The sequence below is a fragment of the Notamacropus eugenii genome, chromosome 3, assembly GCF_028372415.1.
Source record: "Notamacropus eugenii isolate mMacEug1 chromosome 3, mMacEug1.pri_v2, whole genome shotgun sequence".
Classification (NCBI taxonomy): domain Eukaryota; kingdom Metazoa; phylum Chordata; class Mammalia; order Diprotodontia; family Macropodidae; genus Notamacropus; species Notamacropus eugenii.
This window is the reverse complement of record NC_092874.1, coordinates 84,654,757-84,674,014: the sequence shown is the minus strand read 5'-3', so window position 1 is coordinate 84,674,014 and position 19,258 is coordinate 84,654,757. Positions and strand designations below refer to the sequence as shown.

The 19,258-nt window shown below is 39.7% G+C and overlaps 1 protein-coding gene across 1 annotated transcript in view; it reads right to left on the bottom strand.

Annotated features, from left to right (window-relative positions):
* VIPR2 (vasoactive intestinal peptide receptor 2) overlaps positions 1-18,840 on the bottom strand; it is a 141,291-nt gene extending 122,451 nt beyond the window's left edge. The window contains exons 1-2 of the mRNA XM_072652070.1: positions 18,212-18,840; positions 15,082-15,178 (exon numbers count right to left, since the gene is read on the bottom strand). Of these exons, the coding sequence (XP_072508171.1) occupies positions 15,082-15,178; positions 18,212-18,274 (160 nt within the window). The 5' untranslated portion in view covers positions 18,275-18,840. The remainder of the gene's footprint in view (positions 1-15,081; positions 15,179-18,211) is intronic.
* Positions 18,841-19,258: the final 418 nt, after the last annotated feature.

Here is a 19,258-nt window from a genome sequence, read left to right as displayed (position 1 = left end):
AAAAATTAGTAACTGAGCATTTACTAAGTGCCTGCTCTGTGCCAGGATGTAGAGTTTACAAAATGAAAAGGAAACAATAGTTCCTACCCCCCAAAAGCTTATATTTTATTAGAGAATACAAGTAAAACATTTACAAGAATATATGCAAAATAAATGCAGGAGGGTTGGTACTTGCAAACTTGGGGAAGCATGAAGGGGTCTTACATAAGAGAAGGCATTTAAACTGCTCTTTGAAGGAGACAAGGAATCTAAGATGTGAGAAGACAATTCATTGCAGGCAGGTCAGACAGTCTACATATACAAAGGCATGGGAAGAAGTAAGGGAATGTTTTGTTGAAGGAACAGTGAGAAAATCAATTTGTCTAGGCCCTAGAGAGAACGAAGGGGAGTAATATGTAATGGCCTGGAAAGGCAGGTCAGAGCCAGGTTTTTGAAGGACAATAAACGCTACACAGGGCAGTTTGTATTTTATTCTAAGAAGTAATAGGGAGTCATTGGCATTTTTTTGATCCAAGTAAATAACATTAGACATGTGATTTAGGATTAACACTTTGTTATCTACATGGAATTGCAAAGAGGGAAGAGACTTGAGATATGTAGACCAAATCGTTGTAAAAGTCTAGGCAAGAGAAGATGAGGGGTTTAATCTCTTGGTGTTCCTGGACACCAATTGATCAAGACTTTGCAGCTGATTTAGATGGGGGGGTGGGGAATGGGAGAAGAGGGGAAAGGAGTTAAGAATTACTACAAGTTTCAAACCTTTGTGGCTGGAAGGATGGAAACACCTTTGACAGAATATAGGAGGGTCAGTAGAGGAACTTCAGAAGCAGCTTTTTGGGGAAAAGATAAGGAGGTCTGTTTTAAACATGTTGAAATAACCCAGGGTCTTTCCACCCTTATTAATTAGGCAATTTAAAAGCCTGCTTCCACTGTTGACTCTTTCTGTTCTAGCCTCTTCTCACACTGTCTTTAGAGAAATATATCCCCACTCACAAAAATTAATGCTCCCACTTTGCATTCATTCTGTAATACTAATTGATTAACGGGACAACAGCTAGAACAGTCACTCAACAGGAGCATAGCAGAGTACCTGGACAGAATCTTTTCAGTTAGGCAGTAATCTTCTGAACTCCAAATGCCATCCACAGGCCTAAGAAATTCTCTAGGATTGCCTGTGTCATTGGGCAGAGACTGAGTCATAACATACAGTTTGGATGCCTAGAGAAAGTTGCACAAAATTCCCCTGGGAAAAAATAGCATTAAACTCTCCTCCATTCAACTTTTTAAGACAAATTTCAGGGACCAGCATCCTGGGAAATAAGGCCTATGGTGGGAGAGGCTCCATGACATCAGCCTAGGGGTGACTGGAGACACAAAATTCAATAGACAGGATCCTGTGGGCCAAGGTCACAGGGCACTCAGAAAATGTTATTGGGGGCCCCCCACTAAAAGGTGTAGGGAGGATTATTGGGAAATAAAAGGCAAGACAGGTACTCACTTAGAGTGGTATATCTGGTTACTTCTTATTTTAACTAAATAGTCTTGCTAATTAAATGCTACGTCCATTTGTTTTTCTGTAGATGGGAGTGCTATCAATGTTCTCTAAATTTTGTTTCCCTGGGGCAAAAGACGGATCACCCCACCCTAGGTTCTGGCTCTGGACAGTGGAAAACAATGATGGGAAAAGTAGTTGTAGGAACTGGGTGAATGAAAGAAAAAGGTAAAGGAAGAAAAAAAAAAGAGATGCTGTTATGGGTGGGGAGAGTTGATGAGCTCTTAACAAATGCCATTTTTACTCCGTGCCATTGCATGTCACTTGTTCAATATTCTGCCCATCCTTGAGCTATCAGGAAAGAGTGAGAAAGTGAGGGACTCATCTTTAATCCAATCAGCCCCTTTGTCACTTAAATAGCGCTTCCTCTTTTAAAGTATGTCACATTTTTAATCATTGTTTTAATAGATTCCTCTCAAACCAAATTGGTTATCACTGCAGTCTTTAGTGATGTCGCTGTTTTACCTGCTTAAGATTCATGTCTTTTCCATTATACCTCTTATGATTCATGATGTTTGAATCTACACTTTGCTGTTAGACTGTTTTCTTAGAGTAAGAATTCTCAGTAATCTCTGAGATTTAGAAGTGAAAGAAACCTTAAAGAACATGTAATCCAATCCTCTTATTTTATAGATGAGAGAAGATTAAGTGTCTTGCCTAAAGTCAAACAGGTAACAAAAAAAGTAGCAGGATAGAAGGTCAGGCCTGAAGTTAGAAGACTCATCTTGATTAGTTCAAATGCAGCCTCCGACACTTACTAGCTGTGTGACCCTATGCAAGTCATTGAACCCTGTTCATCTCAGTTTTCTCATCTGTAAAATGAGCTGGTGAAGGAAATGGCAAATCACCCCATTATCTTTGTCAATAAAACCCCATATGTAGTCACAAAACATCAGACAGGACTGAAAATTACTCAACAATAATAAATACATGAGGCATTGTGCATTTACATGCTGAGGGTACAAAGAAAGGGGAAAAAGTCTCTGCCATCTAAGAGTCATTTCTAATGGGGGAGACAAAAAGGAAACACATACTATACACACGTGTGTATCTGTGTATTTATACATATATGTAAATATGCAGGCTAAAATATAGGTAATCTCAGAGGAAGTATGTTGGGGGTGGTGTAGCAAAAAATTGAGGTGGGGTAGAAGTCAGGGAAAAGTCTCTTTGAATGGGTGGGTTTGGAGTTGAATTTTGAAGGAAAAACCCAAAGAAGCTGGAGGTGAGGAGAGTGAGCAGAAAATCTAGCCAGCAGGCTATTGTAGTAGCCCAGACCTTCAGTGGCGAGGACCTGCTTGATGTTGAGAGCAATGTCAAAGGAAAGAAGGGGACATATACAAGACTTCAATTCAATAGGTGTGTGTGTGTGTGTGTGTGTGTGTGTGTGTGTGTGTGTGTGTGTGTGTGTTCGTCCTTCGCTGCTGAAGAAGACCGTGCCATCAGAGAAATAATGACGTGACTTGCACTTGCCTTTGTTTTGAGTAAGGGAGGTCTGTGCAGGTCACCAACCTCACTTCTCCTCCAGAGCCATCTGAGTCCAGTGACAAGATATTCATCAGGATGACCGGAGATGACCCAGGAGGAGGCAACTGGGGCTAAATGACTTGCTCAAGGTCACACAGCTAGTGAGTGTCAAGTGCCTGAGGTGAGATTTGAGCTCAGGTCTTCCTGACTCCTGCACTGGTGCTCTATCCACTGCACCTCCTTGCTGCCCCAACACACTTTCTAATGCAAAAAGGAAATAGGATCAAAGAAAATGAATCCGAGTTTAAGAAATTTAGAACTGGAAAATTGCATTTAGCCCAACTCTCACATTTTATAGGTGAGAAAACTGAGTCCCATGGAATTTCTGGACTTTGTTTGCTTCAATGTCCATTATGCACCAAGCACACTTCTAAAAGCTTAGTTGTTTCCTCCTATAGAATATAAACTTCTGGAGGGCAGGGACCTTTTCAGTTTTGTATTTCGGTTTCCAGTGCCTCCCATAGTACCCAGTATATAGCAGGTACTTGAAAAATGATTATTGTTTGATTGAATGGGGAGAATTTAGTTCAGAAAGAACCAACCCCTCAACTAGGCATGACCCTTGAGGTCATTTGCTTCTTCAACCAATCAACAGAATTATTAACTGAATATCTGATACTGTGCTAGATACCAGGCTTACAAAGACAAATTGGGAAAGAAAAAATCCCTACTCTCAAGGAGTTTACATTCTATCAAAGGCCTCTACAACCCAATACTAGCCCTAGGTTGTGGCAGAGAGTGAAGTTGTGCTATATCGAAATGCTGTCAGGATCATCATGCTAATAGACAATGAAAGGGTAACATCCTATTCCACATCTTAGCTAGCTGACAGTCTTGCATGGTGGCCCATTCATCAGATACTGGGTAATAATCCAGCTAGGTTTGTGGATAAACAACACATCCCTATTAGATCAATGTAATTCCCTTTTGTGACAGAGGCATGCCAAGGTTAAGAAGGAGAAACAAGAGATGGAAATTATTTTTTCTTAAGATTTATATTCCCTACACATTATTAATCAAAAACTTTCTAGAGTTCTTAAACCATACTCCCCTCTATGTACTCTACAGTCCAGTGACATTGGTCTCCTTTCTGTTTCTCACATGTGATGCTCCTCCCAACTCTAGACATTTTTCCTGGCTGTCCCCCATACCTGGAACTCTCTCCCTCCTCATCTTTACCTCCTGGCTTCCCTGACTTTCTTCAGTCTCAGATAAAGTCTCACTGTGTGCAAGAAGCCTCTCTGCCCTCCATAACATCTTCCCTCTATATTTGTGTTGTTTGAATGTTGTCTCCTCCTTTAGACTGTGAGTTCCTTGGAGGCAGGGCCTGACTTTTGCCTTTCTTTGTAGCCCCTGCATTTAGCACAGTGCCTGGCACTGTGGAAATTGGTCAATGCTTCTTGACTTGAAAACTGAGAGGAGAGATCATAGTTCTGTCAGCACTGCTGACTGGAGGATCATGTTCAAAGTAGAGTTATCATGTCAATTCAGAGGAACATGGTAAGCCTCTATAGAGAGGCTGACACTGGTCCAAAGAGAGATTAACCTTTTTGTGGATGATGATGTGGGCAATAGAACAGAGCATGTTCATTAAATCTGCAGAAGATTCCACATTGAGGCAAATGGTTTATAATATATAAAGACTGTAACAATTTAGAGTGGAAAAAATGATCAAACACATATGGATTAGTTCACTGGGATGAATGTAGAGCTAGGTTCTCTCCGCTGCACTACCTAGCTGCCTGAGAGCACTAATGGAGGGTGGTTAACCAAAAAAATCTATGTTTGAACCCATAAGAGAAAAAGTTGAAGAATGACTTAGCTCTATGCTACTCTTAGGGCATAGGTATGTGCTAGCCTGTAGGTATTCCTTATCTGTAAAATGAGATTTCTTAGGTTATAAAATCCTCTATCTCTAAAATTCCATGAAGTAGAGTCTCTCATGATTTCCTCCCATATTCTTCCCTGCTCAGGAAAATATATGTATAATTTCTGTTTAAGTACTTAGAAGCCATGATATAAAAAGTAAGAAATTGTTTTGCTTCTGAATTTGCTAGCATTCTTGTCATCAGACCATTCTGACTCTTAAAGTAGAAAGGAGATAATAGCTACTGTCCTATCTACCCCATATCAAAGTATCTTGAAAAGTATAAAATACCATCTGTACATGCCCAAGGTAGTTTATTATCACTGGAGAGATGCTCTAACCATGGTTTCATAGGAAATCTGGGGGTTGATTGAAAAAATATACCCATTCATATACAGTCTCAGTTTAAGTTGAAAGTAGGCATCAGTGGAGAAACCTAATGCCACTGACTCTTCCCATGTCACCTGTCTGTAATACTGGAGAGGTGAGTGGGTGCATGGAGACAAAACGAAGGCATCTTCTGGCAGGGTTTGGTGCCTTGTGTCTGACTTGGGGGTTGTGGGATTTAGAGTGCCTCACACACACAGTGGTAAGATTAAGTCAAGCTTAGCAGCGAAACAATATTAAAACACAAAGTCCTATGTGCCCAGTAGGCTTTCTTTCTTACAAATGATTCCCTTCAAATGGTTTGGAATTGCTATTAATTTTTTACGTAACATAGAGCCAAGGGAAAGAGGATGCCATGTAACTAGTAACCTCTTCCTACCTTGTAAATGAAATGAGCACTCTTTCCTCCTGTGCTCTCCCAAATAATTTCTTAGACCTGTGTTATTTAGCAGACTATCCTTTAGAGACCTCTTTGGATTGAAAAATGCTCCATCCAGCTTTCATTTAAACATATACGCACATGCAAATACTTACAGAGGAAAAAATATGGCATCACTTCCTCCCCCCTTTCCTAGTTCCAATTAGCATGCCTTGACTCATTTTTGTCAGTTCTGTTTTACACCATCCATGGAATCTTTATTCTGGTATCTTAATATCTTATTTTTATCCCTGGCATTTGTGCTGCACGAATTTCAAATAAAAAAATTAAAGTAATCTAAAACAAGAGTTGCTTCCCCTTAGAAAAAGCACAGCAGTGGCCAGACTTACCTTACCATCAGTTCTACATTATTATTGCTTTTGTCTTGGAAAGTAACAAACAAAAGTTTGTTACCAGGCATTTTGAATGGATCCAAAGGTCAGTGGAAGCAAATGCAGATCTTTTTTTTTTCTATAGTGCTAATAGTGGAAATTGAATCACTATGTATAGCCAATGGAATAGTGGAACTTATTATTACTAAGCAACTGATTAGTAGCTTTGTTTTCAAAACACTTCCTTGTCTGGAGTTACATGCCCTAAGCAAGCAAAGTTGTTTTATAGATGATAACTAAAAACATCACATTCTGTCCTTTCCCAGCTGACACTGGAGAGTCTTGGAAAGGATATGGAGGAGATAGGAGTGTGGTAATTTTTGTAGAAGAAATATCATAGGTGATAGCTCACAGATGGAAAATTAGAAGGGACATTAGAAGTCATTTAGTCCAATCTCATTTTTACAGGTAAGAAAACTAAATTACTAGAGGGGTTAAGTCACTTTTCCAAGATCACCCACATGGTAAGTGGCAGAACTGGAATTGAAACTCGGTCCTCTGATTCTATATGCAATATTCTTCCCACTTGTACCACAAAGAAAATGGAATGATAAATTAAAAGTGAATAAGGTGTCATCATTGGATAATCAGGTGACTAATACTGGCCCACCATCACTGGGGTATTCACGCTGAGTGGTAAGGATAGACTTCTCCCTTCATCATCCACAGTACTGCACTTGGATTCTTTTCTGACTGATAGCCTGTATTTGTGAGATGACTGGCCAAAGTGAGAATGCCAAATCTGTGGTCATGGAACTCAGTAAAATCAACTGCCCTAAGTAGGGAATGAACAGAATGAACTTAAGTTCCTTAGTACTCAGCCAACTGAGGTATTTGTTTAGTCATTTTAGTCATATCTGACTCTTCATGACCCTGTTTGGGATTTTCTTGGCAAAGATAGTGAAGTGACTTGTATTTTCCTTTTCCAGCTCATGTTACAAATGAAGAAACTAAGGCAAGTAGGGTTAAGGGACTTGTCCAAGGTCAAATAGCTAATGAGTGTCTGAATTTGAACTCAGGGAGAGGAGTGTTCCTGACTCCAGACCTGACTCCAGTGCTATATCCATTGCAACATCTAGCAAGTGAGACAACCAACCACAGTCAATTTAGAAAGAAAAGAAAAGGAAGAAAAAAACTGGATCATGAATCATAAAATAACATTTCCTAAGTACAACATTTCATAAGTTCACTCACACTAATGAGGCTTAGTCATACCCTTAGTCTTATATTGTCTATTCACATTAGCCTCTTAGTTGTAAACTGACTGATGTGCCTCTTCCCCAGCATCTGGTCATATTACATATTCATTTTGTGATTATTTGAGAGTGGTTTTTCTCTAGTAGGGACATTGTATGACCAGAGCTCTCCTTCTTGGAGAAAAGGGTTGGTATCCTCTGTAACCAAGTTGGGTCAGGACTAGAAATGGGTAGATCATTGGGGTTTTTCTCTTTTTCTTTTTCTTTCCCATTAGTATCACAGAACCCCAGAGTTGGAAAGGACTTCAGAAACCCTCTGATCTGACCTTTACAAGCATGAATCCTATTGGACTATGTTTGAACATTCCTAGTCACAGGGAACTCATTACCTTATGAGACAGTTCATTCCATTTCTGGATAGTTCTAATTGCTAGGAAGTCTTTCTGACATTGATCCCAAGGTTTCTCAGTTCCTTCCTTTTCCATATTCAAACATTTTAAGACAGTGATTATGTTTTCCCTACTATTAACACAGATAGTAAATAGTTGACTGTGTAGCCAGTCTACAAGTCTGAAACCCCAACTATCACTGCTTTCTCCACTATGAAATTCTAGATCTTTCAAATAATCTATTTGCAAAATGTTTAGCACTGTGCTTGGCACATAGTAGGATAAATAAATACTTATTCTCCTTGTTCTACTCCTATATATTTTGTCATCTTAGTGCATCCCAAGGTTTGTCTGAGCAAAGGTGAAGCACACATATCAGGAAAGTTCCCTACTTGGAATGATTTTTTTGGGGGGGAGGGGGCAGGATGTGGTTACAGGGAACAAGACAGAGTCATAGCCAAATTTAAAGGAATTAAAATTTTATTATTTTCAAACACAGTATAGCTTCTTCACAGTTGCCTTTCCTTTGGAGAGGTGGCATAGTACTGTAGAAAGTGTTATCTCCATCAGGAAAATTTGCTGCTTCTGACACTTATTATCTATGCTGCCCATGAATGCTCCGGGTAAATCTCTAAGGTTATATATCACATATGAGTTGCTGATTTGTACCAATGAAGAGATTTCCACACTGGAAATTTTCTACACCAATAAAATCATAAGTTTAGACTCTATTGTTACCCCTTAACCTTCTCCCCTAAAACCTTTCCTATAGTATGGATGAGATTATTACTGCACACTGTATACTGATTAGAACCCTATACTTTAGGTCAACAGTATGGAACCACTCTATAGAAAAAAACCCAGACATTTCATGAGGTCGTTTTCATTAATCATTAACTTACAAATTATATGGTCTTGGGGTAGTAACTTAAACCCTCTAGGTTCACCTCCTCCAGTTTTCTCATCTGTAAAATGAAGAGGTTGGAATAGATCACATGATCTCCATAATCTTATCTAGCTCTAAATTTATTATTCTGTGAATCTCCTTAGATGGGCACCAAGATGGATCAAGCTAGTATCAAATAGTTAATGGTATTATTACAAGGTTCCTCTGTATTTATATGATCTCTCTCTCTCTCTCTCTCTCTCTCTCTCTCTCTCTCTCTCTCTCTCTCTCTCTCCCCCCCCCCTCTCTCTCTCTCCCCCTCTCTCTTTCTTATCCCTCACATCTATGTATGTTGGTGTATGTGCATGCTATGTATGCACAAACATGATAACTACCATATTGGTTCAAATTTATGGCCCATCCATCTCAATAATGTGTCTCTGATAGAAGCACTAAGGGTTGTACTAATACAATAGATAACAGAATCTCAACATTCTATAAATGAGTGGAAAGAGCCCTGGATTTGGAATTAAAAGGTTGGAATCATCACTACATACTTAGTAGCTGTATGTCTTTAGGAAAGTCTTCTTGGAGACTTGGGTTTTTGAAACTGTAAAATAGGAAGGTTGGACTGAATGCCAAGGTCCCTTCCATTTATAAAATTCTGTGATCCTAGGTAGAATTTAAAAGGAATACATGTAAAATCTTCTATTTAAGTGTTTAAAAAATCAACTTCACACTACAAAATGAAAGATGCTTGACTTAACTAGAGAACATTTGAAAAAGGTCTGGGATGTGTATGCAAAGAATTATTAATATTAGCTAACATTGCAATATTGTTGCCAAAATGTGATTTTGATATTAGGCCATATTGATAGAAATATAGTATCTTAACCATAGAAAGCAGTAGTCCCATGGTGTTTTGAACTAGTTGGACTGTATCTTAAATACTGCGTTCAACTCTAGGTATAACATTTTAAGATGGACACTAATAATTTAAAGTGTATCCATAAAACAGATTTAGAAAGGTGTAGCTTGAAATCAGGATGACCTGAGTTCAAATACTGCCTCAGACACTTACTAGCAATATGACCCTGGAGAAGTTACAGACCTCTCTGAGTCTCAGTTTCCTCATCTGTAAAATGGATATAAGAATAGATCAAATGTGATATGTTCATATGACAGTGCTAGTAAATACCATTACCATTGCAATGATTAACAAAATATTTTTCAAGAATTGTCAGGGCTGTCATTCAGAAGAGGTAGTAGAAATGGTCTCTAATGTTTTAGAAAGCTGATCTAGAAACAGTGTATGTACGTTAAAAGGAAACAGATGAGTTCAAAATAACAAGCAATGTTTTAAAGAGTGAAAGCTGTCAGACAGTGAAATGAGCACAGTAAACTCTGCATTTCTGGTGGTTTTCAGGCAGGTTCCTCAACTAGGTGGGAGGTTGGAATACCTGATATTTAAAATTCTATAATTTGAGTAATAATATGTACTTTTATTTATTCTGATCTTTATGGAGTGCTCTCCTGTTAAATAATTTTGAATTTGGTTAATATGCAAGGCAAAGCAAGGTTATTAACTTAGATGTCATTTTCAGCTCCTCACTCTCTCTCTCTCCCTCCATGTCTAAGCTGTTGCCAAGGACTCTGGATTTTACCTTCATAACATCTCTCAAATCTGACCCTTTCTTGCCTCTGACATCACTCTGGTACAGGCCTTCACCGCCTCATGCCTGTTTGGCTTCCCTGCCATGAGTCTCTCTTCACTCTATCCTATAATGAATTTTCAAATTTATTTTCTTAAAGCACTGGTCTGACCATGTCACTCCCTGCCTGCCCCGATTCAGTAAAGTTCAGCCTTACTGTTACCTCCAGGATAAAACATAAAATTCTTTATTTGGCATTCAAAGCCTTCCTTAAATTTCCCCTTGCTTCCTCCACCCTGCTTTCCATTCTTTTTACACTTTATGCTCCACCATGTCCTCTGTGATCCAGTGACTCTGGTCTTCTTGCTTTTGTTTAAATAGGACAGTTCATCTCCCAACTCTGGTCATTTCCCCTGACTGGCCCCCATGTAGAGAACTCTCTCCCTCATCATCTCCTTCTCTTGACTTTCCTGTAATTCTTCAAGTTCTAGTTAAAAATCATACCTACTGTAGGAACTAATCCCTACTAATTCGAGTGCCAGTGCTTTCCAATTGGAAATTGATTATCTCCAATTTCTACCGTATATAACTTGTTTGTGTGTAGTTTGCATATTGTTTCTCCCATTAGACTTGGAATTTCTTGAGAGCAGACTGTCTTTTGTCTTTTTTAAAATCTCCAGCACTTAGCACAGTGCACAGCACATAGAAGGTACTTAATAAATGGTTATTGACTGACTAACTGATTTAGTACTTGCTTTGTCAGGCACTGTGCTAAGCATGGGAGATACAAATACAAGCAAAAAGACATTCCTTGCTCTCAAAGAATTTACAATCTAATGGGAGAAGACAGTACATAAAAGGGAACTAAAAAGCGTTAGGGTGTGTGTGTGTGTGTGTGTGTGTGTGTGTGTGTGTGTGTGCGTGTGAAGGGACCTGGTATGGAACATGGTGTTGAAGTCCAAAAAGTCTGACTGGGGAGAAATGAAGGTTGATCCTGCTGGGACCCTCTGCACAACAGAGGCTCAAGCAGGACCTCACCAAGCGGAGAAGGAGGTCAGTATAGCACAGGGATGTTCCAAGGTGAGAAGGCTTCAGGGACTGATGAGTGTTCAATGCCTATATTTGCAGTGTCCGCCATATACAGACGCCAAGTATATGTTTTTTAAGGCTTTCCCTTTCCAAACTAAAGAATCTCCATCTTTTTGGTTCCCTTTATTTACTCTTTGCTGTAGCCAAACCAGATCACTTGCCACACTCCATATACACATGGCATTTCCTCGCTCCTGTGCCTTTGCTCATGTTGTTTACAATACATAGAATACCTTTCCCTGGCTTATAGCAATCCATCTCTTTCCATTGTAGGAATAATGACTAGTCTATGAGCAAGGGATTTGAGTCAGGTAAAATCCTGGCTTTTCCACTTACCAGCCATGTTTGTTTCTTCAGCAAAATGAAGAGGCTGGACTAGATGCTTTCTCAGGCCTCTCCAAACTCTGCCAGTTTTGGATTCTATGATTTTCTCTGAATTCTTCCATTCTTTAAAGCCCACCTCAAATGACACTTCTCCAGGAACATTTCCCCAGTTCTCCAGTTGTAAGCAATTATCTGCGCTACTTTACCCTTCTCATGCACATCTGTATTATTTTGGAATACAGTTATTTGTATATGTGTCCTTAAGTCGCTACCATAATGTGAGCTCCATGAGGGCAGAATTAGAATCTTATCTAAAATGTGAATCTCATCTAGTACCTAGCATAGAGCTACATGTAGAATAAGCACTTGATAATTTTTTGATAAAGTGATTTTAATCTTTTTGCATATAGCAGTTGTCCTATTTCCTTAATAATTTTATTTACTCCTCTCTGAGACTCTTATTTAGATTTAGTACATCTCATTTCGAAATGTGACCAGAACACATTGAGATCGCACAGAGCTGGTGCCATCTTGGTTTCTGACTTCCATATCCTTCTGACCTAGACAGCTAGGAATATTTAACATCCAACTTAGTTCCATATCTGTCCAGATTCTGTAATCAGTCTTTTCTTGGGCAGAATACTAGACTAGGAGTCAAGAAGTTCTACATTCAGGGCAGCTAGGCAGCACAAGGAATAGAGTACTGGCCCTGAAGTCAGGAGGACCTGAGTTCAAATCTGGTCTCAGGTACTTGACATGTACTAGCTGTGTGACCTTGGGCAAGTCACTTAACCCTGATTGCCTCACCTCCTTCTCCCCCTAAAAGATCTACATTTAAATCTTCTTACTGAACAGGGACAAGTCACTTTCCCTCTCTCCCTGAGCCTCAGTTTCTTAATTTGTGAATGAAGATAATAAGATCTGTAGTTCCTACCTCATAGAGTGGGTATGAGGTAGGTTCAAATGAAATAATGTATATAATAAAGTGCTTTGTGAACTTGAAAGCATTATATTTCTCAGTTATTATTATGAATAATGACCTATTAATTATATTTGGAGAAGGAAATGGCAAACCATTGAAGTATCTTTGCCAAGAAACCCTCAATGAAGTTATGAAGAATTGGACATGAATGAAAAACAACTGGACGGTAGCAACAAAGCCAGTTATATTATTAGATGAGATACATAGTGATTTGAAGTTTGCCCTGTGCAACAACAATAATTTGAAAGCTTAAGCAAGTAGGTTCCAGAGCTTATCACGAAATCATTGCTAGTCATTTAAGAAGAATAACTGATACATACGCATATAAAGTGCTTTCAGGTCTGCAAAGCATGTTAATGATAACAATACTGATAATAATAATATGGAGCTTTATGCCAGTGGCTTCCATAGCTCAACATAAAGTAAGTCTTATTTTGGATCCCACTCAGAATTTGTTTCCTCTTTCCAGTAACTTACTTCCTTGTGACAAAGTAGCTGCCTTGTAGCCCTGTTCTAACAACTAGATCATTTTATTTTCACTCTGTGCCCAAGTCTCTTCCTTTGTTTCCTGCTCAACATCCCCAATCTTTCTGTCTCATTTCCCCACAACCCCAATCTTTCTGGGTACTGGGCTCCTCCCTTTTCTCAGTCCCTGTGACTGATTTCCTGTTATCTGAATTATAAAACGTTGCTGATAATGATTACTTACTAGACAGACTTCCAAATAGTTCCTACATACGGAATCCCCTGGCAATATCTTTTATCCAACTAATGCCAACTTCCTGCCTTCTGGCTATCATCCTGTTACCAACTATTTGGATCTTCCTGTATTTGCCCCAGGGAATTTATCTGGTCCTTGGGCATTAGTAATCCCGTCTTTGGCCTGTCATCAACTATGACCTACTCATGATATATAGGCCTGGACAGTATGACTTTATCTAAATGCTACTTCATTTTATAAATCAGGAAACTAAGGGAAATTGTCTTACCCAAGGTTATGCAACTAATTATTAGTAGACCTAGACCAGAAACCACAACTCTGAGGTTCTTTCTAATTTGAATATAATGAAATTTAGAGCTGTTAGGGATCTTAGAAGTTATCTACTCCTCTTAGCCCACAAATGAGGTAGTGACTTGTCTCAGACCATGTGACTAATAACGAAAAGTACCAAGATTTTAAAAATATATTATGTATAATAGATACATATATGTATATATGTATAGATATATGCATGTATATAAGCACACACATACACAGATAGACATGATTTAACAAATCTGTTATCTCATTAATGTGATACTCCCTCCATTGGGGGGAAATTGCAGCCCCTCCACATTTCCTTATTTTGTGGAGCTCAGATCCATATTTTCCCCATATATCCTCTGCATAGAACGCACCCCATATGCTTCGTCTACCCTTCAATAGAACTGTGAAGCACATAGGCCGTCTATCAAGTTATCCTTCAGGTTTATTAATAGAGCCCCATCCTGGGTTTTATATCAGAGAAGTCTTTAATGATAAAGGACCAAGGACAAAGCCAAAGCGGAATGACCAATTCAATCCTGACTTTTTCATCTGTTAGATAAGGAAACTGAGATCCAGTGGGGTTTAAATGACTTGCCCAAGGTTATATATCTAGTAAGTGGCAGAGGCAAGATACTTGTAAATATTCTGTGTGATCCTACCTCTTTTGGGTCTGTATTTCCTGAGTACTCTTTTTTGTTTGTTTGAACTTGAAAATTTTAACACAACAAAAAGGTATATTTATTCTAGCCTCACCGAGGCAATTCTCCCTATTTACCTTCTGATGAGCTTTCCACTTATTTGAACTTGAAAGTAAAACAAACAAGTAATATAGCACCCAAATGCAAGGAATGGGACACATTTTCCCTTCATGCGACATGGACTGCTTTATCTTCTCCTAACAATTACCATGTAATTATTTTAGTAACTGTTGCTATCAGTGCAAGCCAGCGAAACTGTGCTACCGCTGAGGATTAAAGCTTACTTTTAATTGACTGAAATGTCAAAACTGCTCAAACTATTCTTAACACTATTTACTTTTCCTGGGGCTCATAAAAGAGAAAAGGAAATTTTAATTGGAGCTACAGTCTTAAATAGTACTTTCACTGAGACAGAATTAAGAGATACTCTTGCCATGGGAATACCTATTCATTGTTTTAGGGCAGCTAGGTGGTGCAGTGGATAGAGTCTGGCATCAGGAAGAGAAGTTCAAGTCCGGCTTCAGACACTTACTAGCTGTGTGACCCTGAGCAGGTCACTTTGTTTGCCTCAGTTTCCTCATCTGTAAGATGAGCAGGAGAAGGAATTGGCAAACCACTCCACCATCTTTGCCAAGAGAACCCCAGATGGGATCATGAAGAGTCAGACACAACAACAAACACACCTTTCCTCTTACCTTTGTATTCTGTTTGGGCATTTAGGAAGGCTATACATTTGATTTCCTCTTCATGGATTTCCAAACGTAATCTGCATTCTGGGTGAATGCCATTTACCTATAGGAAGTTAAGGGAATGTTTCATAAGTGACAGTCCTTCCACACTGGAATAAAATTAATCCCATCCCTCCTTAAAAAAGATAACACCACATTCATACTCCCAGAGTTTCTCCACTGTTCATTATTATTATATTATTCAAGATCAATCAACCTTATCTCTCTAGTGTTATTATTTAATGAAGTTCTCTTTTTGCTTTTGGAGAATAACTGAATATGGCCTTCTTTCACCTTTAAGAGAAAATTATATTAACAAATGATATGCTCTATTGAGTTTGCATTAATCTTAGGAACAAAAGAGTGCTTTAGTTGAGCAATTATTTGTTACAAAAATTCATAACATTTCATAGCAAATGAGTTGATTTAAGTAAATGCACTGGGTGTGCATTCATAGGGGACTACTTAATGACACTGTAGCAGATGCAAATATGTTAACATATTTTCTCGGAAGCACTCTCCACTGTTCCGTAAGTTAGCTCTTACTAATCTAAGCAAACCAGGGTAGAAAAGATTTCAAAATGAGTCACAAAATGTGAGATTATGCCTTCTTTAACTTTAAAATTTAGAGCACAGGATGGAAGGGAGGAGAAACAGAGGAAGAGACAGATCATTTCCCATTTTATAACCATATTTAAATATATTATATACATAGTGATTTCAAAAATGCTAGCTATCTCCACAGGAAGATAAAGCTAAGAAATCTTCTATATCTTCGAGCTTAACACTACTATCCATGTAGAGTGTTGATTCTCAGAGTTGTGTTTGTGGATAAGAAGGGTCAATTCCCCTTTTTCCAATGTCTACACTTATTTATTCACTTGCATCTTATTTGTTAAAGAATTCAGATTGGGGGGCTGAATGTATGGCCAAAGAATATTTTTATTAAGGAAGTAAATAAGGAAAGAATCATGTTCCTTTTGTTTTTATAAACATATAATTTCAGTATCATTGAAACAGGTTGGATGGAGTTCCTAGTATAGACTTTTTTTTTTCTGGAGGAGATAACATTTGCAGAATATATACTAAATAGTGCATTAGGCAAAGAATTTATACAACAGGAAGTCTACCTTGCATATTTTTTAAAGAGCCAAGGTCTTATTTTTTTCTCTCTCTCTCTGTTGTACAACCTACAAGTTGAGAAAACTCCTGACTGCAAATGAGGTTGTGTTTCTGACAAATAAGTAATTGTGCATAGGCTTAAATATCAAAATGGAGAAAAATCTTATTGATTAAAAAATTCACATCATTGATGAGAATTGGCTAGAATGGTTAAGAATAAGGAGCAGTATGGTTTAGATACAGGTAATAGACACAAAAATAGTATGACCAAAGTAGCATTAATAAATAGCATCATCTTGCAGTGCTAAGAAATCATGTATTTCAAAATACTTCCACAACAATACTTACATGCTATCAACTTCCCAAGGAAGGGAGTGATAGGGTCAGTTGTGGATTCACATATGAAAAGAAGGCTCCTCCATATAAAGTTTAGTAACTCTGGTAAGCTTCCTAAGCTCCCCAGATAGGAAGTATTTCAGAAATAACTTTCCCCAGATTGTTGCATTCCATTGAAAACACAGTTAACAGTGTTCTCAAATACAAAGACTAATTCTAACAAAGACTTTCACCATTTTGCTCTAATCCATAATTTCAACTAACATGTTAGTGATAACAGTGCTTGTGCATAATAAACATTTTCACCTTCCTGAATGTAGGGCACGCACATAGGAAAGTTAGAATTCACACTTAACTTTCCTTTTCTTTGTTTGGACAGTGGTTTCACCTGTGTGGTAATTCCTTACTCATCTGGAATTCAGCAGCTGGACTACAATTTGTCTTAGAGACTTGCAAGGGGCTGAGAGAATAAATGACTTGCCTCCTGTTCTCACAGCTAGTATGATCAGAAGGATGACTTGAACCCAGGTCTTCCTGGAAGGGAGCAGGTTCTCTAGCCATTGTGACACATTACCTTTCATTATCATATCCCCAATAATGAATTACTCAAGCTAGAAGAAGAATCGATTGATTTCTCTCTCTGCTTTCTTTACCTATCCACTACACTTTGGCTTATCTTTTTTAGGACTCTGCTTTGAAATGGAGAGTTTCATGCTGTGGCAGCTTAGATATTTTCAATTTTACTTTTTTTTTTTTTTAAATAACACAAAATCTTCAGGAGGTTTCTTTCCCCTCTCCTTTCTTGGGAACAAGTTCTAAACAAAAAGTATTGGGTTGTGCACGCGTGTGCGGAGTCGGGCTTGGGGTAGGAGGTGGATGTAGGAATTCAAGACAGGGAGTAGATATTTAGTGACCCGGTCAGATACAAGCTGCTTCTCCTTAAAGTTTGAAACCTGTGTTAAAGACTGCCCAGCCTGATTTCTGCAACAGAAAGCTGGAAAGGTCATTGTCAATTCTAGCCTTCCACCTCGGGTTTTATCTAGGCTGCGGCTCTGCATTCAAAGCATCAGGATTTGGTTTTTAGTAATGAGTTCAGAATAGACAGCCTCAGTCCATTTCCAGCAAGGGAGGGAGGTTGGGGAAGAACTTTGGTGGTAAGGAAGAAAAAGCTCTTTCTAAGCCGTAGAGTTCCAATATCTTTCCAGACTGGAGCGATTCTAGTTCGCAACATCTGCCTGTGTAGGCTGCGAGCTCCGTGGGAGAACTTGTTTATCTGATAGATAGTGCACGAAGAGGAAAGCAAGCCAGCCTGCTATGGACCATGTGTAATATGCAAAGGAGCTGGGGATGTGGGGTATCCGCCGAGCACCCTAGCAGGCAGGATCTCTCCCGTAGGAAAATGACTCCCAAACCCTCCCCAAAGGTTGGCTTTTCCTTTTCTAAACTTTCTCGATAACTCATCGTAGGCTCACCCCCTCTTCGGTTGCTCTAAGAGAATTGATAACAGCTTGATAGAGCGGAACCAGCATTTGGCGGGGAGGGACAGAGAGGGGGAGAGAGAATGTTGCCATTTCGAAGTCCCCCCACCCTATTCCTCTCCTAAATCCTGAAGCCCCCTCGGGGGAAGAGTGTTACTTACAGACACCGGCAGCAGACCCCAGCAGGTTAGGAGAACAGGGACCAGCACTGTGTATCTTCTCATCCCCTCAGACGCCTGGGTCCTAGATTTGGAGGATGCGGGGAGGATGGAGGTGTAAGGATCAGCTGAACAGAGGGGATCCAGTCCCCGCTGTCTTCTTCCACAGAGCTCGGTGATCTCGGAGCAGAAACATGGGACCCGGGCAGCAAAGGGGACAAGAGCGGACCTCTCTTACCCCCTACCCACTCTACCTAGCCCTTCTCTGGCTTTCCTTATTCCCTACAGAGAGACGAGGAGCTTTAGTCCCGCTTCTCCTGTTTTCTCCTTCCAACGGGGGAGAGGTGCCCACCCAGGACAGCGTCCCCCTTCCCAGTCCAGCTTCTGCAGCCACTGTCGCTGCCGCTACTGAAGCCGCCACCCACGTGTACTCCCGGGCAGTGGCTGCAGCTACAGTAGCCCAGGCCCCTTAGCCTGAAGGGGGCAGCCCCAGGGGCTCTGGTCCTCGGCTGTGCTCAGCCTCAATCCTGCCCCCTGAGCCGTGCAGTGGGGCAAGATCTCCCGGAATCTTCCTTCCTCTTTTTCTTTCCTCCCTACTGAGCTGTTCCTTCTCACTTCCCTTCTTTCTCTCCTTCTCTCCCCACCCTCTCCCCTCTTTTGTCTTTCTCTCCTCCCCTCTTCCTCCCTCTCTCCAACACAACCCTCCTTTCCTCTGATGCCTGACTTTGCTTATGGGGTGGGGAGAAGACGAGAGAGCAGAAAGTAGGAGGGAAAAGAAGGGAGCCGTGTCAAAGGGTGATCCTGATTTTTTTCCATGGGAAGAGACCCTCCTGCGAGTTGAGACAGATCGGGAGAAATGTTTCCCGGCTGGAGATGCTTACTGAAATGTATCAGAATTGAGAAGGGCAAAAAGTGTATGTACATAAACTCTGTACATGCTTTCAATTATACACCTGTACCCTTTATATAATTTTTAAAATGTTCAGTGAAAGGAAGGAAGAACCACTAACTCTATAATCTTGGGTGGAGGACCTCAGTGTTCTCCCCGGT